This window comes from Amblyomma mixtum, chromosome 1 (assembly GCF_055824585.1).
Source record: "Amblyomma mixtum isolate Tamu chromosome 1, ASM5582458v1, whole genome shotgun sequence".
Taxonomy (NCBI): Eukaryota; Metazoa; Arthropoda; class Arachnida; order Ixodida; family Ixodidae; genus Amblyomma; species Amblyomma mixtum.
In genome coordinates this window covers 245,992,506-246,011,348 of record NC_143012.1, presented here as the reverse complement: position 1 = coordinate 246,011,348, position 18,843 = coordinate 245,992,506, and the positions used below count along the sequence as shown (strand labels likewise).

General features: G+C 44.2%; 1 protein-coding gene across 1 annotated transcript in view; it reads left to right on the top strand.

Moving 5' to 3' along the window:
* The window catches only part of LOC149371406 (guanylate cyclase soluble subunit beta-1-like), a 42,509-nt gene that overhangs the window by 10,244 nt on the left and 13,422 nt on the right, over positions 1–18,843 (top strand). The window contains exons 2-6 of the mRNA XM_089585165.1: positions 8,424–8,497; positions 8,864–8,967; positions 10,796–11,035; positions 12,508–12,673; positions 13,783–14,038. Coding sequence (XP_089441291.1) covers positions 8,424–8,497; positions 8,864–8,967; positions 10,796–11,035; positions 12,508–12,673; positions 13,783–14,038 — 840 coding nt within the window. The remainder of the gene's footprint in view (positions 1–8,423; positions 8,498–8,863; positions 8,968–10,795; positions 11,036–12,507; positions 12,674–13,782; positions 14,039–18,843) is intronic.

The window sequence follows — 18,843 nt, the reverse complement described above, 5'->3', positions numbered from 1 at the left end:
CACCGGCAAGTACAGGTTCTTCCTATAACTTACCATTTGGTTCGATGACGTCCCAACGATTGCGGCAAAGGCACCTTTACTACAGTCGATCCGGTTGTAAATGCCGATTGTCTCCTCCGACAACATTTCAACTAATATTAAAATATGTTGCACTTAAACGCCTGCAAATGAAACTTGATAGAAAACGTCTCCTGACGCAATATCGTATCTTTGTGTTCGAAATTTTGCGCCTGCGTAACCTGATCTTCACCAATATTTTTTGTTAATTTACGGGTAAAAGAAGACATCTTAGTGTTTCCGGTGAGCGAAAGTGGCAACATCTTATCCCGGAAAGAGCATTATCCTGGCAAGGGGATGGTCTTGAGAGAAAAAGTAGCCACTTGAGACCCTTCATTGATGTTTTTTTTTAGGCAACTTTCTGCTTTTAATGCATCGTGAAGGCGCTGTCCGTATAGTCAGTGTTTGCCTGTAGTTCTATCTTGATGTACTCTTCAAAGCGATTTTACTTGTCAAAAAGAACATACAGAATGTAAGCTCATCAAAATTATATTTACTAGAGACGGCCATTCCTTCTTGAAGGCATTTTCCGGCTTATGGTTCAATCATCATGGCTTCGCGTTTTTGCTGGCCCTTTAAGTCGAGTTGTGCGTTTCGGAATGAAGTCTACAGTTTCTTCGGCAGCACAAGGCTGCGCAAATTACTAGTATACTACCCTATAATTCTTATTTTTATTTTGCGTCTTCTCCATCGGAATTTCCTATATAAACCCGCCTCTAGTGCTTTAGAGGCTAGAAAAGGAAGCGCTTAGACCGATATACTTACTGAGGTGAGCACAACCTTTATGTGTCTGAGGGAACCACTGCAAAGTCAGAGCAGCGCGAATGGACCATTCTACATGAACGCATGAGAAAACATCCCCGTGGCTCATGTTCAAGTCGTTCATTGTAGGTTACTATTGCACACATTCACTGTGCGCCTCTTCCTTCATTGTGCGCTTCACCCTCTACGACACTCACACAGGCATAGGACACCTTCTAATTCGAGGCATGGCAGCCGAAAACAGAGCCAAAGACTCACCGATTAACGCATCGCCGAATAAGCTTCTTCCCATATTCCCGAAATACAGCCTAGAGTACATAACCTTGAGCGTGGGCGCGTATCTGACGACACGAAGCGGATTGTCGCAATTTTTTGAACGCTTTACGCTGTCGGCTGAATTTGTGATGCAAGCGGTTGTTACCGCTGTCTGCACTTACCGTCAATGCATGCACCGCCAATTGCACTTGATGGTTTTTGCCACTGCAAATTTTCAACATTCACCTAAAGGAAGTAAGCGGCTAGGCAGTCATAAGTACAGAGGTGCAAATAACAAAATTTTTGAATGAGATAGAGTTTGAATTTGTTAGAATAGAAAAGTGTCACGGTTTGGCATGTGAGGCTGGACCATACGAAGTGACATATAAGCTGTGAGGGAAGCCCTGGTGGAGGACTCCAGTTTAATTTAGACCACCTAGATTTCTTTGAACTGCGCTGACTTCGCAAGGTTAACGGTCTCTTTGCATTTCGTCTCCATCTAAATGCGGCCACCGTGGCTGGTATTTTGTCCCCAAACCTTGGGATCAGCAGCCAAACGCCCGAGTGTGCCTTATATTTTGCAATGGCAGCTTCGCCGATGAATGTCTGTGGCCTGTAACACAGCACTGGCGGCGAAGACGGACTGCAGTCAGGAACTCGTGCTCAGGAGCTCAACGAAGCAGCCTCAGCGACGGAATACTTCCCTAGATTCTGCTTAGCACGAAATAAAAATTTGTGTTGTTATCTCAAGCTTACGCCCTTGGATCGCGAACATAATCTATGCTCAGTGCAAGTTAAATCTCGTTTTTTTTTTCCTTTCGCAGAAGCCACGGTTTGAGACAGCATAACGTCCCAAGAGCTTGCTTACAAAATATGCACGGGCAAAGAAGAGTGCCCGAAATCCAACGACTTACTCTGAGGCATGAGCGAAGGAGGCACTGCACACAAGACTAATTGCACAGCCGCTCAGAATCTCGCATTTATTACTGCCTCGCACGCCTGCTGGTCTGAAGATAACAAACAGCTTTTCTGTACCTCACCACTCCTCATGAGCGTGGCTGCCGGGCCACTTGCATTAATTAGAGAGACGAACTAAATGTGTGCAACCGCAAATGCAACCAGGCCTCGCTTTCAAAAACACGGTGGTAGACAGACTCTACCAACTTGTTAAATTAGAGGTGCGAGCAACACTGCGAAGAAAATATGAGTTGTAAATATTAATGCAATGAACAGCAAAACTATTTGTGTGCCCCTTTCAAAGGCGCATGCCTGGAAGCAGAGCATCCACAGCCGAAAAACAGAAACGCGTACACGAGATTTTAAACAATCACACCTACAGGGCTCCTGATGCTCCAGCCCAAGCTTCCAAGCTGTTAATAGGAAAATGACATGTTTCTCTTTCTCTCTCACAAACACTTGAGTTAAGTGCATTCGTTTAAATTTAAACGCTCTGCGTTAGCATTCCTTGCTATGCTGTGCTTCACTTATGAGTGCTGTGTGTCTTTATAGCTTACGGTATAGACGCCATGAGGTTTTTTGTGGCCGCTAGTAACGCAGAGCGCTCAGCATGAGAACTGCTAGAGGACACTAGAGGACACAGGCACACATTCTCACCGCCAGCTGCTTGTCGCCTCACGGCCCTTGTCTCACGTCTTAAACCATTATCAGGGTGACCTTGAATTTCGGACATTTGAAGGATTCGCCACTGAACATGTCAGCACTGAACAGGAGAACTACGCGTCGTGCCCTGTTCGAAGTTTTTGGAGACATGCACAACTTTTATGTTATCTGTGATTGCCCACTTGACAACACCATGGACATCTCTTGGCACTAAACTACGGAGTCGTATGGTGTTTAAGATGCCTCCAACAGTGCGGCAGTGCTTAACATCGCAGATTAGCCGACAGATCGGAAATGGTTCACCGAAGTCACCGTAAAATTGTCTTCATTGCGTTATTACTATAATTGTGTTTGGTGCACGCTTTACAGAAGAATTGTAACGAATGGATCGGTGCTAAGAGAGGTGTTCCCTACTGCATCGCAAAATGATTAAATTGGGTCACATAATTTGAACAGCACCCCTTCAGCGCCAAGGAAAGGAAACAATATGCTCGAGGTGTCTGCGTACTCAGATTTTAAAAACTCGGGAATAAGATATCTGTAAACCTGATACATACTGCGCTATTCCTGAATATTTTTATAAATAAATAACAGTTCTCGTTTTCAACGCTTGGAATGGCGACATATCCAGTAAATTGGGAATATACGCGCCCTGTTTGTTTTTTATAATCATTGTTTGCACAATACCGGAAGCGATTAGTTGGGACGAGTAGAAGGCATCCATCACTCTGCCACTACCTCAAGAGCTGGTGCCCGGTCGAAATAAAGTTAAAAAACATCATGCAAAAATATTTTGGTCAAAAATGCTGTCTGTTGCAAATCGGAAATACCTCAGCCGCAGTATTATATGAAGAAATCTTTGAGTAGGCAATCAGAGATTTATTTTCTTATGCCTGTGCGAGGCGTGTGATCACTTCAAACTGAACTGAGCACCCATGGAACGCATTGCTTTTCTACAAGATCAGAGTTATCTGGTAGCAGAGATTTCTATTCCAGTTGAAATTTACAAAACGATGTTTACGTGATAGAATATGAATAGGGATGATACATTAAAGAAGTTACAAAATACTCTAAAGAAGAAAAGAAACTGACACACGTTGCGCTTCATGGATAATGCCTCTCCAGGAAAGCAACAACGCAAAAACAAAAGTTTTTTACAGTCTACATCGACTACGCAACTCTCGCACCACTAAATATCGCTGCAAAGTGCCCGAAATAGAGTGGATGAAGTTCCTGGTTTTAGTACATCAAAACGTATTTATACAGACCACGAAACCTGCCTAACATTCAATGCCCTCTGCTCTTTTCATCGGACCCTAAGTTTATTGCATTAAACCACCACAGTGCTCGCACAGTTTCGGGAACTGTACTCTTTCAGCATCCTATGAGTTGCATCTCATATAGCCTCCTGCAGGAAAACAAAATAAGTGGTAAAACTTCTGTAAGAGGTCTGGACCAACATAACCGCACACAGCCAGCCCAAGAAGGACGCCTGCATGAAAAGCACTACTCATATGTGCGCGTCCACTTGTTTCCTTTCTTTTTCTTTGATATCCTTTCCTGCCAAACAAAGCAGAGAGTCTACTTCCCCACCCCTTTCTCCCCCGCTCCATTTTGGGGCAGCAACTCGGAGGAATAAAATAATGACCAGTGAAGGGAAAGCAGAGGATGATATAGAGCTTCCACACGGGCACTGCTCGTTAACTAACTTTTCCTCTTACCCGTAGAGTTGTCTACCTCACGCTGGTTGCTCCAGACCTAGCAAGCACTTTCTGTTGTATTCTTATCAGTCCCCAAAACTAGACACGCCAAAAGCATACTATACCCCTTAGCGAAAAGAGGATGTGCTAAAAATGCATTTCAAACATATTGTATTAATTTCATATTTATTTCGCATTTTTTTGTCCCTATGCTTAAACTGCAATACGAATGCTGTCTAAGTATACTAGGAATAATATTTTAAACGCTCTTAAAAATACGTGAAAAGTACATTTTTGCCCGCTTAGCATATTTATAATGCATTAAAAATATAATAAAAATATACATTAGAAATATACTAAAAATATACATTTAATACATTAAAAATATGTTTACTCGGGCTTAAAAAAAAGTCTACTGGGCGGCTCCATGGAATGACACGGGTTAATTCATCAACTGGAGAACAAATCGTACACGGGTATTTATCATTAATCAACAGGAGTCTGATATTATAACGTCACGTGATTGAAAGGGAACGGCAGATACCTACATACAGCATACCAAGACGACAGCGACACAGCAAACAACAAATCCTACGACAAGCGCTATACTTGGCTTGCCGTATATATACCCAGCGAAAGCGACGCACTATTTTGCACGGTGATACCTTTTTTTGCGCAAATACTGTGGGCTTCCAAATTATCGCAGAAGTACCCTACTGATCGCGTTCGAATCTGGGATTAATTGAGAACGGAATTGCTAGTTGAAACTTGCGTCAGGCACAGGTCAGGAGTCGAACTGTCAACCAACAGATACATGGGCGTGTAAGGGAGCCGGTCTGCCCTGCCACACGGGGTCCTTTCCGCTGGCTTATTCGGACCCAGAAGTACCCAAGGCGCTTTTGCTGGTATAGTGCTATCACGTTCTCACACGGAAATGTTTGAATGACATTGAGTGGAATGGCATTCGAGAATAGGAATGACATTCGGACTCGATGGACTGCCGCGGTGCTGCACGACACTTTCGAAACGCATTCGAAAGCCTCAGCTCGTTTTCAGTGTACAGCGACGACGACGACGGCGGTCACACTAGTCCGACAACGACAGTATATATCACGCTGAACAACAGCATGTAATTATAGTGAAATATCTAGTTTACTATAATATGATTCTAGAGGGACACGTTTTTCAGGCCAACGACACCGACGAATCCGGTCGGCGGACGGTCAGCCTTGTCGGCGGCTGAGCGAGAGCACGGTGATGAGGCGGCGGTGTGTGCATGCTCGCGCTTCTAAATGAGCAAAACGAACGGCTATATTTCACGTGTGCATACCTGAACACTCACCAGCGATAAGCGCTTGCCAAATCAGTTTCAATCGACGACGGCTCTGTTCCCTTCCGCGACGACTAGGCCCAGCGAGTTCGCAGGGTTGGATCTGTGATTTCGGCGGTTGTGAAGAGCGAATCACAAGCTTTAGCGAATGCAAATGGTCACCAGGTGTAGTTTTGGCAACAGTGACCTGAAATCAACTATTGCTTACATCGCAGGGCACGCGTACGATGAACGGGAATCGCCGGTGTGACCCAGACTGCCGAGCCGTGCTTTACGGCCAGCAGCAGTCGTCGCCGTCGCTAGCTTGTGGATAACAAGTTAGGCCGTTTCAGTTAAAGCGAACAGTCGCCATACATACTTCTGGATAAAGTAGTTTAAAAAAAAGTACTGGTCACGTCGGAGAAAGCCGGGACAAGAAGCGAGAAGCGCCAGTCCTGCGCGATGCCAACAACCCGGCTTTCTCAGGCGTGCGATCGCATCATCGCTTCCCACACATTGTAGCACTGCGTAAACAATCACGAGTACAACCAGTAAAAAAGAAAACAGATTGTTTATTAGAACCAAAGCGCAGATTGCGTTTTATGTTATGTAAACAAGCGATGTAAACAACAGTATGAGTGCAGTCGTCCTCATCGGCGCACTCCCGGGGAAATTTCGTGCTGACGCGGTTAATATTCATTGGCGTAATATTATCTTCAAGCACTCCCTTAGACAGAACACATGTAGCATCGTTAGATGACATTCGGCTGGAAGGCATTCGAAGCGCCCGTGTAGCAGGGGTATAAGTGGTGATCACCTTCCTGCTAGAAGTTACCATAAACGAAAGGATGACAAGAAAGGGAAAGATTTCACTCTTCGCTGAAACGTCATTTCGAGCCCTAGATTGTTCCACGGTAGCTTGAAGTGTAATGCAAATATGTTTACGCGGACAACCCATTTGTTAGAATTTAAATATACTTCAGACGGATTAATTGCGTATTTACGAAAGTACACTTTAAATAGATGGCCAGCACCAAAATGCGATGTCCCGAAACTCGATTTTGAGCATTAGATTGTTCAACGACAGCTTGTAGTGCGCTGCAAATATGCTAATGCGGACTGCCAATTTGCTAGAATTTCAGTGTTCTTTGGACGAATTAATTACGTATTTACGGAAGTACACTTCAAATACATTGACGACACGCAAATGCCATTTCCCGAAACACGATTTCGAGCACTCGACTGTTCATGGCAGCTAGAAGTGTGCAAAGACGTTTAAAAGGACTGCCCGTTTGTTAGGATTGAAATATATTTCGGATGAATTAATTTCATATTTACGAAAGTTCACTTTTAATACATTGACAAGATGCTAAAACTGCATACATATACGTTTACAAGGGCTGCCCGTTTTCTAGAATTGAAGTATACTTTCGATGAATTAATTTCATATTTCCGAAAATACACTTTTAATACACTGACAAGATGCTAAAACTGCATGCATATTTTTTCATGTATTTGAAAAGTGCTCGAAGTATGCTTTAAGTGAGGTATTTTTGGCACATTTTAAAAATATATTTCGAATACCAAGCATGAAACTTCAGAAACGTATTTCCTACATATTTTTAGTGAATTCATGAATACAAAATATGTTTAAAATACATTTTAAATAGACCTCCGTATATTCCAAACGTATTAGTTTTTGCTAAGGGACAGTTTACCGTGACCAAATGATCTTTCATCATAAATAATTGGCTGCACCGTTCGTGCGGTCTTATCCGATTGCCCGACCATGCACCGTCTGGTGGGTGTGGGGCCTCCAGACTCTTCATTCATCAAAGAAAAACTTGCGCGGAATTCTCTTAATAGTGCTGTTTGTCCGACACGGGCGATGGCGCCCACGCTCCGCGAGTGCGAGTTTTGGTTAGGTGGTCTTGGGCTATTTTATTAAACCGCCTCTTCGTTGAAGGTGATGGTCTTATCGGAGCCTTTATACTGTTATTTTTGTTTCGGTGAGTTTTAGACAAGACACCCTTATACAAGTTCATTACCACGCGAAGACATAACTCTACATATACCTCTTTCCTTGATACTTATGAAAGATGTCACGGAACAATGATAGCTACCATGGGTGGTTTTGAGCTATAAATTGCTATATTAGTACTAGTATAGACAGCATAGCATCATCAGCCGCTTATAGAAGCCTGAATAAACCAGTTAGTGCTTGGTCATATGTCTGCTACTTTTTCTTCATGCTAAAGTATCCGGAATTTTTTCACACTTAACATTACTAGTTTACAACTGAGACATTTGCAAAACACTTAATCCCACAGAAATTCAAAATGTACAGTCAGGGACAAAAGTCTCCGGACCACGTGTTCCTCAAACAAAGCTTATAGCTCTACTATCAGGCAGCGGATGGAGACCGCACATGTGGAGATGAAAGAACAAAAAATTAACTTTTACCTCCACAAGTGTGGTCTCCAGCTGCCGACTAATAGCAGAGCTATCGACTTCGTTAGAGGAACACGTGGTCCGGAGACTTTTGTCCCCGACTGTACGAGCCACACAATGTACTCAGAACCTACACCAAAGCACTCAAATTATTGCCTAACATATTTATTTTGGAGCCGCTTTCAGCAGAAAGAAAACTATACTTTCATAACCACAATCAATACTGAAGTACTTTATGATGCTCGAGCCTTCATTTTGTGTCTATGCAGTACGGTTTTATCCACTGTGCCCTGGAAGACCTTGTCACGAAAAAGTTTGGAGCGGAAACATGGAAGACGCTTCTGTGAGTCAATATCCTGAAATTCTGCTCTACATTAGCTATGTGGCCTAAAAGAAATGTGCCCTCCCTAAATCCTCACCACCCCTGAAGATGTAAACACCTCGCAATAAGTTGACGCAACGATTAATGGATCAGCACAATGTACTAGGTTAAATAACTCACTGTGTCGGTGCGAATCAATGATGCTGAGTTCGGAGTCAAAAACAAAACGGCAAGGAAGTGGAAGGGGAGGATTTTGAATGGAATTAACCCAGTGTTGTTTTCCTCGTAAAATTAAGCAAAATTGCATTCTAATATCAAAGCATACAGAAAAGAAAAAGTAAGATTCCAATTATAAGACTGTCTGTGTGCACGTTCTTTCGCACGCAGCGAGAAGTCCGGCATTGCTATGCACGGGGCCTCCTTCCTGATGCACAAGGTGTACACAGACGACATGACCCTGAAGCTGGTTGCCGCTGCTTGCGAGGTACTCGGTGAGTAATCTAACTTCTTTCTGCCGCTTTTGGAACAGCCGTAAGGAGTAGTCTTCTGTTATGACGTTATTTTCGCTGCATTCCCTGCTGCCGCACTGACGAGGCCGGTGGCGTAGCCCGCGTTCGACTCAGTGCAGAAGGCTCCAAATAAAAGTAATGACAAAACCTCTGCAAGACGTGAAAGCATCCAGAGCGAGAGGACTAAAACCCGACTCAACGATTTCGGCAATGTTCCTTTATCTGAAGGCTAGCTGTGGCAGGATTGTATGTATGTATGTATGTATGTATGTATGTATGTATGTATGTATGTATGTATGTATGTATGTATGTATGTATGTATGTATGTATGTATGTATGTATGTATGTATGTATGTATGTATGTATGTATGTATGTATGTATGTATGTATGTATGTATGTATGTATGTATGTATGTATGTATGTATGTACGTACGTACGTACGTATGTACGTATGTATGTATGTATGTATGTATGTATGTATGTATGTATGTATGTATGTATGTATGTATGCATGCATGCATGCATGCATGCATGCATGTATGTATGTATGTATGTATGTATGTATGTATGTATGTATGTGTGTATGTGTGTATTTATGTATGTATGTATGTATGTATGTATGTATGTATGTATGTATGTATGTATGTATGTATGTATGTATGTATGCAGACACATCTGGTCGGTTGGGATGACGTCACAAGGCAACGTGACCTAGGTGGCGGGCAGGCCACCTGTTTTTCCCTTCACAATAAGAATATTGATATTAATATTGGTGTTCATTTACACCCAGTACATCATAGGTTAAAGAAGCACACCAAAAAATCTCTCGTAATGACAACTTGACAAAGCCGCAGGCCTTCAAATCCCCTAAAATTCCACCGGATGACGCGGGAAATTCTGCAGAACGGAAGCCGGGCCGGAGAACGACTGTAATGTAAATTGTGTGATATATTTACTTTGCTTCATCCACACCTTTCAAACACACACAACGCACGGAATGCACTTGGTATACCACATTAATAGCATAGCAGTATCATGAATAAGAGAGCGTAACCACGATAAAGAATGTGAGACCAATCTGAACAATGCGCAACAATGGACACATAGTGCAAGCGCACCTAATTTCCATGTGGCATAACTACGCAAGTGCGCCGTTATGTTTTCTTTGTAGTTCTCATGTTTTGCTAAAATATACTCACGCAGACTTATGACATTGTCACAGGCAACATTTAAAGGATACGTCAGCCAGTCAAAAGTAAAAAAAAATTCAGGTTGTATTTTTCGCAACAATGCCTACAACATTAAAGCAAATGCAAACGCACTGAATTTACATTCCGTAGCAGCGCACAAATGAGTTATATGCTTTAATTATGAGATATTGCTAGAATATATCGTCATGATCTTTCACAATCAGAAAAGAAATAGAATTTCATCAAAACAAAGGAATACTACGATTTAATATTACAGGTTGGTCCAAATAAAGCGTTGCTATATGGCTATTGCGAACCCTAATAGATGAGAGCAGTTTACTTCCCTGAAACAAACACTTAGCTAGTTGCGTTACAGGCAGTTAGGGCAGCAGTAATCACAAGTCGACTTCTTTTCAATGTCTCTTAGGAGGGCTCTTGCCGAACAAAAATGAATGCCACAACTACACTGCCTCTAAAAGCCCATTACTTTGCTCCCCCCCCACCCCCTCTACTTGCCGAACATTTTGCATAATCGCTATTTATATCGTAAACTATGCTGTACTGAACAGCTAGGTAGTTTTCGACGCTGAGGTTACGAAGTCGGTGTTCTCTGCCCAAGGTCTGGACCTCGACACTTGCCTGGAGGCGTTCGGCGAGCACTTCCTGTACTTCTGCCAGCAGCACGGCTACGACCACATCTTGCGCGTGCTGGGCTCCAACATGGCCGACTTCCTGACCAACCTGGACAACCTGCACGACCACCTGGCCTCCACCTACCCCGGCATGCGGGCGCCCTCCTTCCGCGTCACACCGGGGCCCAGCGGACAGATCATGCTGCACTACTACAGCGACAGGAAAGGTAGCGCTTCTCTTGTGCACCGCTATTTCGGTTCCGGTGCGATATGCTTGGATATTTAAGAATGCTATTTCCGCAACGTTTCGTCTTCCTCCTGACTCAGCGATTCCTTTCCACTGCTATGTCTGCCCTAGAAAAGTGTCCCTCGATTGCTTCTGTACGTGACTGCCAGAGGATACTTCATAGAGTTACCTACGCAGAGCTGGAAAGTAACGTTGTAGCACTTAGTAGAGAAAGCACTCCACCAGGCTTGACAATACTTCTTGCATGCAGGTAACTGAGAAGGAGTGCCTCAGGGCTTAAAAGTAAACAGCAAGAAAATGTGCATTAGGTTCACGAACCGCCACACATGATAAAAAGGTTTAGCCTTACATGAGGTGCCTTATCAATGATGATAAAGGATATGGTGCTGCTTACCTGCGATTGGCCAGGAATAACGTCTAACCTCAGTAATCACCGGAATGATTACGCCGCCATGCTGACGCAAGCCAGAATACTATAAGTGTTAAATCTTAAACCAGAGCACCGGCATTGAATAAAATGAAGGAAACGAAGAGTAGGAATATGATGTGTTTCAGGAGAACCGAAATCAGTGGTTGTGTGAGCACGCATGTGTTGTTGTCAACTGTTATGGCACCGTACTTATCAGATATGTGGTAGCGCTATGGTGAGTAATAAATAGAATAAATTAAAAATTTAGCCACATGAAACAATTAAGTAGGATGAGGCTAATCACAGCCAGCACGCAATGGTGCTGTTTGTAAATGCAGATAACAAAAAATATTGCCTCAGTCAGACGTTTTTTCTTCTTTTTGGGCATCGCCCTGGCTATAGAAGTGCTGTTTTAAAGGTTATTGCCGCTTCTAGAAGGTAGAAGCTTCGCACAGATAATTTTGGCATTTTCGCGTAGTGCGACAGTTACTTTTATCGCGGTGATAAGAGTATTATCTTTGCACTGCACTGATGGTAACTAAACCGTAGCAGATGATAACAAAATACTGTATTGCGTATTCCCACGGTGTGGCATAGAATGCGAGGAGTCTAATGTAGGATGTTGTAGTCCATCAGGACACTGCACAACAGTGAGTACACGACGCTAATAGCGGTATGAAAAAAGTGTTACCTGAAGACCGCACTGCAGTTTGACTTCTGAACATGAGAACTAATGGGCTGACACCAGCGATGGTGGTTGGCACAAAGAAAGAAATGCTGCTACACCAGTACAAGTTGCGGTCACCGAAGCACAATTCAAATGTTAACAGCTCCTGTTTGGTATTTCTAAATTGTTTTGCTTCCTCAGATAATATTCGTTTACTTTATCACTGAGATCAGTAAAGCTGTCTTGTGGCGTCAGAACATAATATTTATTGCTTATCACCTATGTATTGCCTTGTTTTATTCATCGCTGGGCCATTAAAGGTCCCTTTGTCGCTTAATAACTTCCTTTGAGTTTCTTTTTACCGTCCCATATTCAGGGCTGCACCCAATTGTGCTAGGCATCGTCAAGGTAGTCGGAAGAGAGTTCTTCAACACCGAAGTCCGTGCAAACATCTCCGTTGTGTCAGAGTTCGGAGACAAGGCACACGTGACCATGGAAGTGACTGAGAAGAACACCGAAGGCAAGAGCTGCCTGCTTCCGAGGTACGCTGATATGTCACCTCGATTTCTTATAGACGGTGGTTTTGTATGAGAATTTTTTACTCGTGTGTAACGCTCGCTTCTGGGTTATATCTGGAGAGAAAATATTTGCAGCAATAACATCTTGGGGGCAAAATTCAAACGAAATAACGAAACCTGGGTTAGAAGAACGGTAATTTCGGCTAGATGGTGCATTATTTGAGACTGAAATGGCGTTAGCGCTGCAGCAAGACGTGCACGAGAAAGACTTACGCAGGACATGCGCTGGGAGAGAAATGTCCACGTCTTGAAACATGTATCACGTGAAAAAAAAAATTCATTTGTATCACTTGATTCTAGAGATTACGGCTGGGAACTCCTGAAGGCAGTGGCTAATTCACATTCATCATCATCACCATCATAAGCTTGACTCCGCCCACTGCAGCACGAAGGCCTCTCCCATATATCTTCAATTAACTAGGCCCTGCGCCAACCGTCCCAACAAATATACAAGTATTATATTTAAATGAGGTGTCCAGTTTTCATCTGTATGAAGCAGCTCTCTCAAAACAAATGCGCGTTCATAGCAGAGTGAAAGGACGGCATTTTACAGTGCAACATCGACTATTCGGGTTCAAAAAACGACCGACAGCGAAATTAAGTAAATAATAGTGAACACGTAGGCACGCAAAAAATAACAGATGCTTTTTAATTTAAAAGTAGAAAGGAATGAAAGAGAAACATTTGAGGGGTTGCAAAAGCCCAAAAGTAATGATAAGGCTCGATGGACAGCTGGGATGAGGTAGCTCCGACTGACGTGAGGCAAGAGTAACTGCATATAATTCAGATACGGTTTTGGTCTTTAATGGACTTGGCATGGCTTATGACTGCAATGGCGACTTCAAATACCTCATCACTTGCTGGGGTCCTCGCGGTGTTTTCTCGCGACATCGCGATTCTGTTGTCTTTCGATTGCCACACCACCTACCGTACACGAATTAGGAGTAAAAGCTACATGCTATAGATGTTTCAGCTGATGGCTGAAGCTAGCGCTGAACGTTGGTCTCTTGCTATCGCAAGCGGGGAACTTGGTTCTGATGCTTTTCCATTTTGTCCTCCCTGTTTCTCCACAGCAACGCGTCGGAGTCGCTGAGCAACCGCCCCGACGACCTTCCCATCGGGGTGCGAACAATGTGCGCGGCGTTCCCGTTCCACGTACTGTTCGGACGGGACTTCGGCATCTTGCAGGCAGGCAAGGGCCTCCTGCGTCTCGCAGGGCACCGCTGGAAGGATAACCGGGGACGTCGGCTCAAGTTCGATGAAGTATTCGAGATCACCAGGCCTGTCATCGAGTGCACTTTCGAGTCCATACGGAGCTATTGCAACCAGGTAAGTTCTCAAGAATGCGTTTGCATTTTCTTTTGCGTTAGATTTTGCGGGAAATAATTTTGTGATTCTCGACCAGCACCAAGAGTTCCTTCAAGATTAGCTTGAGAAAAACGGCAGTGTTGAAATCAAAATGCCACAAACAGAACGCTCATTGTTAAATGTCAGCCGGAAGTTAACTACGAATTCATTCACGGTCCTAACCTGAATGCAGAATCTAAGTTCACATTTCGGGCAAAATTTTTATTTGAGCACTGCGAATTCCCAGATGGCCAAAGCGAAATTATACATCGGCTATATATCCGCTTTCAGTAATATCCGAAGAGGACTCTAGGCCGCTGAAGGGACCAGTTGAAGCAATCGTGTCGCAGCCTTAAGGCGGAGCTTGCGTGTCGAATCGTCTTTTTTTTATTTTACGACGAGTTGAGGTAGAGAATATGAGAGTTACTTCATATGTGCACACTTTATAATTTTTAATGTACGCTCGCTTTTCGACTACCTCTCCTGTCCATACTGCCGCTCTAGACGCGCGGTGCTTCCGATGACCCTCTCCCCTGGTAGAGCATTTCGCCGCAGCTGCCGCGGATGGAAAGCGCTACATTCCATCGCTCCCGCTGTGCTTTCCCTCCTCCTTGCATTAAAACCACCCTCCGGATGGTTTCTGTGATAAAGAACATTTGTTTACGCATTCCTGTGTCCCCGCCATACCCTCCTCGAAATGCTTCGGCACGGCAAACAAGGACAAGACGTAGAAAACACACCACAGAGCGCTATGTGGTGTGTTTTCTACTTCTTGTCCTTGTCTGCAGGGCCGAAGCATTTCTCCTTCCAGGACAACAGCGCTTCGAATGCTTCCCATGGCAACATTCATTAGCTTGAGCCTCACGCTCTGGCCATTCTTTCCTCATACCAGGTTAACCACCGTCTGCTTGGCGGTTCCTCCGCACTCGCCACATCATTTTTCGTTCATGATAACTGCCTTCTGGTCACACCTTTCTACGCTCTCGGCACAATCTCCTCATTCTAGATTACTTACCCTCTGAGCGTTTTCAACTGCAAGTACCCACCTGACTCATATTTTTATGCTCTTGCCACGCCGTCCTCCTTCCCCAGTAACCATCGTAAGTTTGGAGACTCACCGCTCTCACCACACTCTCCTCCTTCTATGGTAACAACCTTCCGAACGGTTCCCGTGGCAACCCCTCTATGGTTGCGCCTTCCCAAGCTCCCACCATACCGTTCTGCTTCCATGGTAACCCTCCATCTACATCATGGTAACTACCTTCTGGGTGGTTCCCAGTTGAGCCTGGCAGATTTCTCTGCTCGAGTGATAACCTACTCCTTCCACGGTAACCACCCTCTGGACGGTTCTGGTGCCAACTACCCACCGGTTACTTATTCCACAGCTTAAACCACACCCTCCTCTTTCGACTATACCCACCCTTCGAGTGATTAGCATGCTAACGCGCCCACTGGTTACGCCCACTATGAATACTGTGAGATACTACAACCATTCCTACCTCTACTACTGCTCCTACAACGGCGATGATTCGAAACCGAGGAAAGGGCTCCTAACAGTCGCCGCTGTAAAACGAAGGCATGCTTCTCGTGCATACTTCACAGTTGATCATTAGCAGCACGGTAGTACACAAAGATCTTCCATTCACCTCGAAATAAATGACGCATAAGTAAGGAGGTAGAAAAACCGCTGAAATGACGACAGACAAGTCAACTGGTCCGGAGCGAGCCGGACCTATAGTGAATCGCGCACGGGAAAACACGACCATGAGAGTAGTCGACTATAGTAACTCTATCCCGTAGTGCGTGTACATTTCACGCGGAAACGCACCTCTTTACGTGGAACCTCCTTTTGAGCACCACAGTGACCCTCCTCGACCACGCTCATATAGTGTGCACGTTTTCCTGATCTCGGTGCTCCACGTTGCTTTCCGTTTGGCTACAGTTACCCCTGTCTACAAACGTCTTTTCTTCGGACGCTCGCCAAGTCCACCTCTTATCTTCGCCGACAGTCCACGAAGGGATTTTTTTTTTTGCTGCCTTTGCTTTTTTGTCTTAGCGTTGTGTTGCTTCCGCAATGTAGTCGCCCTCGAATCATCTCTGGTTTGCTCCAGTGGGCTATCTGCTCACTCCTGTTTCTGCACCACCGCTCTTCTTTCTGCAGAAATAGGCAGTCCGACTCGCTAGGTGCCTATTGTCCAAAAGGGGCGTCGGGTGACGTTAGATAAAAGCAACATAATAAAAGAAAGCGACCGCAGCATTGCGTTGCATGATTGCTCCGGCTCCTTTCTAGACGTCAGATTCCGCACCCCTCCCCGCCGTTTGGTCTTCTTTGTTATGCTATTGTAGCGCTTGTTGTTTTAGTATCTCATTTTTTGCTTCTCTAAGCCATGTGCTTCCAGAATGTGGTTGGGCTGGGGTCCCAAATTGTACGTGAAGCTTTCCTGGCTCCCGTCCTATCGCCAGCATCGAAAAAAATCATACGAATAATACTTCCTGTTTTCTGCAGCGAGAGGTGTCGATGCTCTCTATCTCCTGCTATGTACCTACCACTTCCTCTCCGCAAGTTTTCTAGCAGCATCAGTGTTCGACGTCAGGATCAAAAAGAGCCGTTGAAAGCACTGCGCAGCCACTGGAGAGAATGAATAACATGACCCATTGAAGCAGTCAAACTGCGATACTTTCGAGACAAATAAAATACCTACGACATCAAGTGACATGACGAATGCTTTAGTCGTTTTCATATCTCAGACACCATTTATAGTCTTAGAAAAATTCCTGGCTCAAAGCGCGTTGGCCTGCTAGATAGCGGAAATGAAGACTGCATTTGATACAACGTTGTCTAAAAACTTACTTCAGTATGCACTTCTTGGTAGGTACAGCCGAAATAACAAGACGCAGACACAGAAAGGAACACGTAGAACGTAGACGAAGCTGACTGTCAACTAAAATTTTATTGGAAAACCAGCGCTTTTTGTTTCCTTGTCAAAAAGATGTTGCTTTTATCTCCCGTGGGGTTCGTTCAAGAAGGAAATTTCTTTTCTTGATAGAGAGATTGATGGTGTACTAACGCACCGCTGTCCTGTTTCCCGTATCGCCAATGCCTCAAGGATCTCACGTGTCACTTGGTCTCCATACCTTTTCATGACTTGAACTTCATGCAACTTGGGCTCACACTTGCGCACTTTTTTTCCTTTTTTGTTTTCTTTACAATCTCTGCAATGCAGGGCTAGATTGCTGCTTGGGGCACCTGATAGCGATGATGCATGTTCCCTTATCCTATCATTAAGGCACCTTCCCGTCTGCCCTATATATTGTTTGCCACAAGCCAGAGGGATATTATAAACCACACCTTTGACACACTCGCTGAATCTTGTTCGGTGTGCGATCTGGCATTGCTGCTTCTTTTGCCTGTTGACTCGGGCACACATGCTCATTGCCTTGTTCGGTGCAGAGCAAACAACCCGGACCCCGTGCTTCTTGCCAATCTTCATGAGGTTGTGGGTCAATCCATGAACATACGGAACCACTGCTAATTTCTCCCTTTCATTGCCTTCTTCAGGCCCACCTTTCCTTGCTTGCACTCCTTTCACTTTCCGCAGCAAGCTTTCAGCTACGCTGCTGAGCATCGGAACGGGGTAATCCGCATGTTTTAGCCTATCAATCTGCCGCCGAAAACTTGTCTCCATCTGATGCTCACACGATTTCTTCAGAGCTGACAAGAGAGCAGCACTCGATATTGCCCTTTTCACGGTCTTTGAATGGCTTGATGAAAAGGGGAGAAACTGTTTCTTCGCCCTAGGCTCGTACCTCCAACATAAGTGTCCGGGTTGGAATTCAAGTCTTGTTATTTCGGCTGTACCCACCAAGAATTATGAACCAACTAGCTCAGTTTTCTACTCTTTCAGTATGCACAGCTTAATATTTAAAAATGCTGCTTCCTGTGTCTCATCCCTGACTCCTGAGGGCAGGTAAGCGCAATTGCTTTGACACCAAACTCTTCGCTACTGCTTTGTAGATTTTTTAGTGCTTTCAGACTTTTCAGACGCTAGAATTCTTTCCTTTTATGGAGTCTTAGCGTCCTCTTTAGTAACAGCTGCGTTATATAAAGTGTTTTGTAACCGCCTTGACATTGCGACTGGGACGAAAATAGACACCAAGAAAAATCAGCTGCCATTGGCTGACTGGAAATAGGTGACAGCTCTTTTGAAAAATAGAAGAAAAATTGATAACGATGTTAGCACCGCGCTTTTAAAAGGGCAGCCTTGAAAATGAGTGATATGGAAGGATGAAGAAAAGGTAGGTTTCAGAATTCGAAGATGCAAACATTATTCGCTCTTTGAGCATCTGAAGCTCAAAACACGTTTTCGAGAAGAAGCGTGACACGCTTGAAAAATCAAAAACTTGAAAAATGACATTAGTGTTCTCTCTAAAAAGCTCTATGAAATAAACTTTAAGAAGCGGACCTCCTACGTACCTTCGCTTGTCCTTAAGAAAGCCATCTATCTTGTTCACCCGTCGGGGGGGGGAAAGGGTTTTTTTATGACGACCAAGGCACTTTTTGTTTATTTCGGGAGTAAAGTGCCTGCATCCATGCTAGTTGCTCCTTTCTTCATGATTGTGATGTGCATTTGATGTTTACAACTGATGCCAGCTAAATTAGGCGGGAAATCGCTATTCCTTATACCGTGTGACGCTTACGACTTCAAGAAAATAAAGCTCTCGAAAGTACCAGCTAATCCTGGTAGCTATTCTTAAAAAGATGAACATCAAATTAGCGAAAGTTGTAT